Source organism: Thamnophis sirtalis, unplaced genomic scaffold (assembly GCF_051295495.1).
Source record: "Thamnophis sirtalis isolate CommonGarterSnake01/CBP01778 unplaced genomic scaffold, rThaSir2_p1.2 scaffold_3, whole genome shotgun sequence".
NCBI classification, from domain to species: Eukaryota; Metazoa; Chordata; class Lepidosauria; order Squamata; family Natricidae; genus Thamnophis; species Thamnophis sirtalis.
This window is the reverse complement of record NW_028261383.1, coordinates 177366059-177375388: the sequence shown is the minus strand read 5'-3', so window position 1 is coordinate 177375388 and position 9330 is coordinate 177366059. Positions and strand designations below refer to the sequence as shown.

Genomic DNA, 9330 nt, shown 5'->3' with positions numbered 1-9330 from the left:
CCCCCCGGGTCCCTCTGGTCCATGAAGGGCTACACATTGAGCGTGGTTGATCAGCCAGTTACAGATCCATCTGGTGGGGATCCCATGTAGGTGGGATCCGAATAGTTTTACTACCGGTTCTGTGGGCGTGGCTGGGCGTGGCTAGGTGGTAATGTGACTGGTGGGTGTGACAAGATGGTCCTGATCCTAGTTCCCCCTAGGAGGATTCCCCCGTCCGGACCTTTTGCAACCCCCCAAAGGCTCAAAGGAAACCGGATTCCAGCCCTGAACCCTTAAGGCAAACCAAATACAAGTCCTCCTTGCTTTTTTTCTTAAGTTTTTTACTTTTTCATTTTCATAACATCTAATCACATGTCTACTATTACATAACCAACATCATATTGTATTATTAAATGTTTACATCAATTCATCTTACCAACAACTCCCCAAAACCAATTATTGGCTCTTCTGTTCTCCATACACCATATTTATATCTCATCCATCACTTTCTTCTCCCTCTCTCCTCCCACTCCCTACCTCCTTTCTTCCCTTTGTCATCCTTCCCTTCTCAACTTCCCCTTCCTCTCCCCTTCTCCTCCCTCCCCTTACCACTCCTCATTTCTCTCCTCCTCTCCCCCTCCCCTTGCCCTCTCTCCTATCCCTCTCTTCTTCCCTTCCCTTTCTCCTCTGCTTCCCACTCTTCATCTCATTTACTTGGTGTATTTCAGCTTCTGAGAGAGTTCCATTTTATTTTGATGGTATTTATAATTCCTTTTCCTATACATATTTAATTTTAATTTTCTCCTTTTTAATAAAAAAACAATATAACAGAAAAGTATACATATATAGTCATTGTGCTTTTAACACATACACACACACCAGCCTAATTTTGGTCGAGATGTAGACCTGGTTACCATTCCCCGCTATTCTCATCATTATCTTTATGTAATTATACATCCTTACATGCCCCCAATTTGTGATTCTGTCTTTTTATCTCAATAGTTTCCCATTGTAGGTATATTTCATGTTCCCTCTCCATTTTTCCATCTCTTGGGTTAGATTACCCTTAATTGTCTCTAGATGGCAATCCTCGCTGTTCAATGTTCATTACAATTCCCTTAATCTATTATATAGAATAAGAAGCGGTAAACATCTCACTTTGTTCGTCATCTTAAAGGTTCTATGTACGTCCATGTTTCATATATTTTGACCCATCCTTAGTTGTCCTTCTATCGTCATATTCAATCAATTTGCAACTCAGTTTATGATGTTAAAAAGGTGAATCACAAACCTCTGCTTTACATCCTCCCCATATCAGTTTCATATTTATCCATATTCCATATATTTTAACTTTTATTTAGCTATCTTTCATATTCAACCATTTAGAAACTCCATTTTATTATCATATTTAGGAATAAAACCCTTATCTTAACTTTATATTTTCCCATATAGTTTCTAGTTATCTGGTTTTTTTCCTAGTAAGTTTTTGTCCCACTTCTGTTCCTGCCTTCTCCCCTTTTTTATTTTGACACATCCACACTCTTCAATTTTCCCCAAGTCACACTAGGCTTTTTTTCTTTGAATTTCTATTTATTCTTTCAAGGCAAGACTCCACATATTGAGAATATCACAGAAGAGCACCTGTGTAAACAACCTCCATGCTCATCGCACATTCCTTAGCCAAACAATGTGTCCTTGAAAGGAACAGCTTTTCTCCAAACACTCATATGAAAATAAAAACAATGTTTCAAAACCTCTAGATGGCAGTGTTATTTCCCCACTTTCCCTCTTACTTTCAATCATAAAAAGTTTTTAAAAAATCCAAAGAGAAAAGGTACAATAAAACCTTAAAGAAAAAAATAGGAGAAAAAAAAAGTCTTAGAGAATAAAACTTAATTATGTCAATATATCCAGAAAAAAAAAGGAAGGAAAAAAAATCAGTCCGGTTTAAAAAGTAAACTGCATTTGTAAAGTCCAGTTAAATTCCAATAATAAAAAGGGGAAAAAACCCTGTTTGACTTTGGCTTAAATTTGCTGCTTATTCTCTTCAGTCTTCACTTTTAATTTAAATTTTCCTTATTTAGGGTGTTCTCTCAAATAAAAAAAACATTTTCACCAAGATGACGCACTCTCTCCTGCCCTTGCATTCTGGAGCTGTCAACAGTTTCAGCAGTCATTAATGGCTGCCTCGCAGTCGCCGGTAAAAGGGGCTTTTCCTGGATCACCAGAAACTTTGCGATGTCTCTGGGATCAACAGGATGCGCCCCTTCTTGTCAATGTCTTTACGGGACGGTTTAGGTCCAGATGGACCGTCCAGCGACCTGGATATTGGTGGCGATCTTGGACCTCCAAGATCGCCCGACCGTTTCACTGCGATGTCAGCCCCCCCCCTTCCCCCCGGATTGCTAGATGCAACATGAAGATTTCCATAGCCAACAATTCTGACCAAAAATACTAAGTGATTAGAACTGGTATCCTGAACCCATTCACTGATATAACTTCAAAGAGTTCTATTTGAAACCAAGGCAGACCCTCCCTCCCAAAAAAGTGGGGCAAAAGACATGAAGCTCATGTCAGAAAGCTGCTTTGCTGAGCAGATTTTGTCTCAGCTGGTAAGGAAATAGTAAGTTTAAACTGCAGTGTCCTCACAGGATGCTATGTCATTGTCCCCAGAGCTCCAATCACCAACATCAATAAAATCATTGTAATAAAACATATATTGGGATGGAACTTGTACACTCCAGGTATTCTAACAATTATTTTCTCCTAATATTCTGCCACCGGATGATCAACTTACTCACCTTCATAACAGCAATATTCGTATCTTGGTATGAAATAAAATAATATTCAGAAATAACAAAAACTGCAGTGAATAGTAGTCCTCTGAAACATCTTCACGTATGTATGTATGTATGTATGTATGTATGTATGTATGTATGTATGTATGTATGTGTCAAGAGGTCATTCAGTTTATGGCAGAGTAGAATTAGAAATCAGAATTCTAACCTCAAATGACTAGAAGCCTCTAAGTGACAGCAATAGAAAAACACATACAAAAGTAAAAATGTGAATTTTATAAATGTGAATTTTAATCTTAATTATATTCAAAAAGTTGACATTTATTGCAACTCAATCAAGAACCACTTGGGATTAAGTTCCACTAAATTTAGAAGATGTGGTTTTCTGTAAATTTATTTCAGTGTTCATTTCAGAGCAAGCTATGCCTATCTGTATTGAAATAGTATACTTCTATAGAAAAATAAGTGAAGATTATTAAGTGGGTTTTATTTGATATCCAATTTGTATTGAATAAATTCCTTAAAGCACACTACAAAAATATATATAAATCATTAATAGAATCTGGGTAAACTACAAATATGTATCACATTATATATTAAATTATATCAATTGAGTAAGTTGTCAAAATACTTTGGGAATTAAGACCTAAAAATTTCAAAATATGCAAAACACATATAACTAGAAATGTCTAACAAAATCAGTCAAATTTGGTCAAACTATAATTATTACACATTTTTTAAAAAAAAACATTCAAAGATCATTATATTTACTCTTCCAGGTTTAATAAATAATCCAAAGGAGAAAATAAAACTGATTGATTTTGTTCATATAAGTTGCTTTGACAATTACATTTAATTTTTTCCAGCTAAACTTCAAAAAGTAATTTGACAAATTTTAAATTACAACTTTAGTTCTAATATAGTTTGAATACATTGTTACACATTTGTATTATTTCTTATCACAAGGCATGTTGAGTATTCACTGATATTTGCATTCTATTCTATTGTTATTAATATACTCTCTAGTTTTTTATATTCTCCTGAGAAATAGATTTTTGCCACAATGTACAAGAAAATAATTAAATTTTCTCTTTACCCACCATGCTTTTTTCAGTAGACATAGACAGTATTTCTGATTGGCAGGTCAGGATTAGTCAACGAGGTTTGCCAAGATAAACATACCATGATAACGAAAAGGGAAGAGCCACCAAATGAAAGCGACTTTCACCAACAAAAGCCGAAGCAAAGGGAGACAACAGAAATAATAGATATTGACAGAGGGCCTCAAAGCTTACTAAGTGTTAGCAATAGCTAGCAATTCTGACCCAACCCCTAGCTTAATGGCAATTCAACAGCCGGGGCCTCCATGCGAAGCAGTGGTTCTACTCTTTAGGTAACGCTCAGGTGCTGCAGCCACAGCCACAGCCTACATAGAAATGGAGCCTTCACGGAAGGTCGTTTTCCCAATCAAGGCGTTGAGAAGGACGGGCTGCCCAGTCCGGCATATGGATTGTGCTGTCCGGATGATGTCGTCCATTTGGTCCTCATTCTTGCGTGTGAGCAAAAAACCTTTCCCTCCTAAACCTTCCACCACCACATGGTAATCTGCAAAGAAAAAAAACCATCACTCATCAACATGGGAGAAAGCTTTATGCCAATCCTACAGGGAACCTTCTCCCTAAAAACTTAGACTGGGAACCAAGTTGGCAACAGCCCCCCCCCCCCCTCAACAAGCTTTGCTACTGCAGGTCAGCTTTAAGTATCTATCCACAACAACGTCATAACATCTAACTTTTATTAGAAGTTTTGCGCATTGCATAAAGAAAGGGGTGGAGAAAGGAATCGTGCATGGTGATACAATACATTACATACGGGAGGGTGAGGAAGCTGGAAGCAGGGAGTCCTCACTTATTGGCTGCCTCGCTCAGTGATCAAAGTTTTGATGGTATGGAACACAGCTTTGAAACCAATCCTCCTATTTACAATCCCTTGCAGCTGCTTGTGTTCGTGTGATTACCATCCACGTGCATCGCAACTGGTACACATTTACAACTGTTAGGATTGCCATCCGCTTGCAACAAGCAGAGCTAACAGGCCACGGAAATTGTAAGTTATGATCACGTATAATGTTTTTGCTTAATAGCCCAATGGAAAGTGACATCATAAGCCCATTATGGTCATGTCAGCTTCTACTTAGTGACTGCAACATTTAGCAACAGAATTCCTTTTCCCAATTTTGGTCGCTAAGCAAGGATTAACTGCATCAGATTCAGTTGTTACTGAATAAACAAGCTTTATAAGTATTGTTTATAAATTATAAATGATAAATTTACAATTTATAAATAATGCAAATTATTTATCTGTAAATACTCTAAATAAGGATGTACATATTCTCTATATTATAGGATGGAAAGCAGAAGCTTAACCTTTGTAGGTGCTTAGAGACTTTTATTAACTTGGACAAAATACACGGTATACGTGAAACCAGCCTGGGAATCTGAGATCCTGATATTCATTCTAGTTTTGATCCAACAGATTTACTTAGCAGGGATCAGCTCCATTTGAAATCAGATCAGAAATTTGTGATAGAAGCAGGATTTGTTTCAAACCAAGAGGCTGAGAACTAAACAGCAATAGCACTTAGACTTATATACCGCTTTAAGTGCTGTACAGCCCTCTCTAAGCGGTTTACAGAGTCAGCATATTGCCCCCAACAATTTGGGTCCTCATTTTACCCACCTCAGAAGGATGGAAGGCTGAGTCACCCTTGAGCCTGGTGGGATTTGAACTCCCAAATTGCAGTCAACCAGCAGCCGGCAGTCAGCAGAAGCAGCCTGCAGTACTGAACTGTGCCACTGCGCCACCACGGCTCTTTTGCTATTCTTTTGTTGGTCCTTCCTGAGAGCCCAGGCTCTTTGGCCTTCACTCTACCTGTGTTTCTAGGTGGCATAAGGCACATGGGATTATGCAGGCTATTAACTCACCCAAGTAATCCAAAGCACAAGCGACGTTGCTGCCCAACAAGGGCACTTGCTCCCTGGAAATCTGAGTCCAGCAGGCATCGTTCCCCACAAGGGCAATGACGGGTATCTAAGAGAGCGGAATAACCATGTTAAAAAGAGATTAAGGGAGGAAGCCATTATTAGGTAACCTGATCCCACACATGCGCAAATGGGGCTCTGCCCGCTCAGCATCTTACGTGGCCCAGTTTCCAATGGCCCATGGACCAGTAGCAGCCGTGAACCAGGACGTGGGGGCCTCTGCTCCACTCTACAATTGGTTTTATTTTATTATAACTCTCCCCGATCCTGAAAAACTCTTGGGAGCTTACAACAAAATGCCAAGGAAAATATTAAAATTAAACTCAAAAGCCAAAGAAAGCCTCCCGAGACGACCATGCCAGAAAGGAGGATTCCGTTCCGGAAAGACATTCCTTGATGTATCCTAGTGTTGTTTCTACGTATGATTTTAAAGCTAACGATTCCTGTGTTTTCTACTGAGGCTGTTGGTCTTTTGGTTTACTCAGGATGTTGTGGAGGATTTTGGTTGATTTGTATGCTATGCTGATGGCCTGTGATTATAATAACCTCGTCTGTTGACTCAGCAGCCCAGAAGGAAAAACAGGAGTTATCTATGACATACAGTATAACAACTGCAGCAGCCACTCCATAGGACAAACACCCAGAAGACTAGCAGAACGCATCCATGAAATCATACATCAATCAGAAGACATGATGTAAGTTCTTTAATTTCTCAATTAGAGACTTAATTGTTAGACTTAACCATAGTTTAAAGTGGGAAACCATGACCATCTTAGATCAAGCCTAAAAATGCTAAGGAATTCCTGGAAGCCAGGCACTCCGACGAATCAGTCATCAATGGACACGCAGAGATAAACAACATCTACAGAATGTGTGAAAGAGACAATCAGCAGCCACAAAAGAAACAAAAAGACCAAAAACACAACCAGCAATCAACAATCAGATGAGCACCAACAATCAACTACACAATATACCAACCAAGTAACTGCCAAGCAAGCTAACGATAAACGCCCAACCAAAGGACCAAGAGGACCAACACCAACACTGACAGGGACATCCTAGCAGGTGCCTTATTGAGGCTTCCACAATATAACAGCAAGTAGAAAGAGGCAGTAAATTCCATCATCCCCTCCATCCAGAGAGCAGCCCCAACTTTTACAAGAACCCAACAAATCCATGGCTCATGGCTGAAGACTTGAAGAGGGCCTTGAAAAACCACCCAAGTGGGCAATGAATGGTTTGAGTTGCACAAGACAAATATCACCGTATGGCATGAATTAGAGTGGGTGGAGGCCCAACTATACGTCCCATTAACTCAGAAAATAATGGTCCTAACAACAAAGCCGTGACTCAGAACGGGGGGAAACTTTGGGTTTGTAAGAAAAAAAAAAGGCTGCATCCAACCAAATGTCGATTTTGGTGGCCCAGCATGGAAAAGGACACAGAGAAACACATGGCAAGTTGCCCTGGATGTGCGGCAGCCAAAAGTTACCTGGGAAAACTCCCAGGCTTGCTGCAACCTGTGGCTGACCCCCCATCTCCATGGAAAAGATCTCCATGGATTTCACCGTCGAACTGCCGGAGAGCTCTGGCAACGGAGGGATCTGGGTTTTGAGCGACCTCTTCTCCAAAGACGCCCATTTCCTAGCAGGCCCAAAAGTCTCCTTAGCCCTAACTCTAGCCATGCCTTCTCTGCAGCTTGTTTACGGGGGCTGCCTGGGGCACTGGAGGGCCAGAGAATTTCAGGGGGTCCAGTTCACTTCCAAGTTCTGGCAAGTATTTTTAAAGTTGTTGGGGATCTTCTCATCAAACCCCAGACAAACGGGGTGTGTAAGAGAACTAACGGGGTCCTTATTGCTATATTAATTATCAAGAGAATGAATGGGCAAACCTCCTGCAATTCACTGAGGTTGCCTATAACAATGCGGGGCTCACCCCTTCTAAATAGCCACTGGCCAGGAATTGGCTCTCATACTAGAACTTCCTCAACAATCCCCACCCCACCCCAACGCCTTGCCAGCTGAGTGGATGAAAACCCTGCAGAACCCCTGGCCTGTGGTGCATAAAGCATTGGCACATGCCAGGGAGGAATATAAGAAGTATGCAGATGAAAAGAGATCCCCACAAAAGGCATTCAAAGTGGGGGATAAGGTCTACCAAGTTCTTATACGTCGGCCCTTTCCTCATTACCCGCTTCATCAATCCAGTGACTGTGGAATCAAAACTACCTAAAAATCTCTGGTGGCTCCACCCAGTTTTCCATTGTAATTTACTAAAACCTGCTGTCAACTCTCCTCTGCACCAAACAGCAAATCTCCCCTTCCACCCATCTGGATTGGGGGAGAACACTTCGAAGTTAAAGAAACCCTGGATCCCCATGTGCAGAGGGAAACCCTCCAATATTTAATCCTCGTTTCTTTCTGCCCAGGTTTAGCCACATTCCAGGAGGGGCAGAATGTCAGGCCTGCCATCCCGTTGCACCGACCCTGCTTATTGGATACCTATCAATGTCCATGGGGGGCTGGGACCCGAAGGGGAACATTAACTATGTTTTGGGCATGAAACGCCAGATTCAGCTTGCTACATTGCAACCACTTGACTTTAGCAGAGCATACTTTCACCAGCCCTGAGTCACGGAGTCTTTTTTTTCTAAACGATCAAGTTGGGATGGTTGACACACCAGGAAATCACCTACCAGCTTTGCATGGAAAGACTCTGCACATGGCCAGAAACAGCATGAAATCATCCACCCAGTGCTTTGGGGGGCGGGGGGGACACTCTGCACATGACCAGAAACTGTCAGCTTACTTAGAGGTTCAAGCTGCCTCAGCTGGAACCTCTAAGTAAGAACAATCCTTAACTCCATTTATTGAGAAAGATTTGGTCTACTAGAAGTGAATTATAGTAATGCATGGCCAGAATTGAGCCGCGCGTGTCAAAATCTCCAAGTCTAACTTTTCCCTCCCTTAGCCACCTCTCATTAGCTGGGTCCCCAATGTCGAATCAAATTCAAAGAAGAGGCTCTCAGAATGGTCACTTCAGGAGTAGGTTTAGTATCCAGCTGCATTCTGTTCCCATCTCAAGAGAGATATGGCACAGTTTCGTTTCCTTCAAAGCATCCCAACTCCTGTCCAGCCCTCCTGAGTTCATGGCAGCCGATGCTGGATGGTTGCGAAGTAGCTGACAAATACCATGGAATCACCCACCCGGCTCTCGGCCCTCAAATATTCAGCAGCGTTGCTTTTTTAGAAAAACGTGCAGAGCAGCGGTGGCCTGGGCTTCCCATTGTGACATCCCTCCCACACCTCTCTCCACTCCACAAAATGGGACGCCCTGGTTGCCACCACAGCCAAACTGCTCCATGGGTGTTTGGGCGGGAGCCAACCCTCTGCCACTGAGAAGCGCATTTGCTTCCCTTATTGGCGCTGTCCTGCCAATCATTGTCCCCCCGACAGCCTGCTCCCTTGCCACTCACCCAGCTCTCCATCCAGCACCCACAGCAAGTTGTCCCC

General features: G+C 41.7%; 1 protein-coding gene across 2 annotated transcripts in view; it reads right to left on the bottom strand.

Annotated features, from left to right (window-relative positions):
• Positions 1–3046: 3046 nt before the first annotated feature.
• The window catches only part of HACL2 (2-hydroxyacyl-CoA lyase 2), a 30662-nt gene continuing 24378 nt past the window's right edge, over positions 3047–9330 (bottom strand). Inside the window, exons 15-16 of one of the 2 annotated variants that reach the window (XM_087711101.1) lie at positions 5762–5867; positions 3047–4382 (exon numbers count right to left, since the gene is read on the bottom strand). In XM_087711101.1, coding sequence (XP_087567227.1) covers positions 4204–4382; positions 5762–5867 — 285 coding nt within the window. In that variant the 3' untranslated portion in view covers positions 3047–4203. The remainder of the gene's footprint in view (positions 4383–5761; positions 5868–9330) is intronic. The other variant, XR_015696093.1, reaches the window with a different exon arrangement.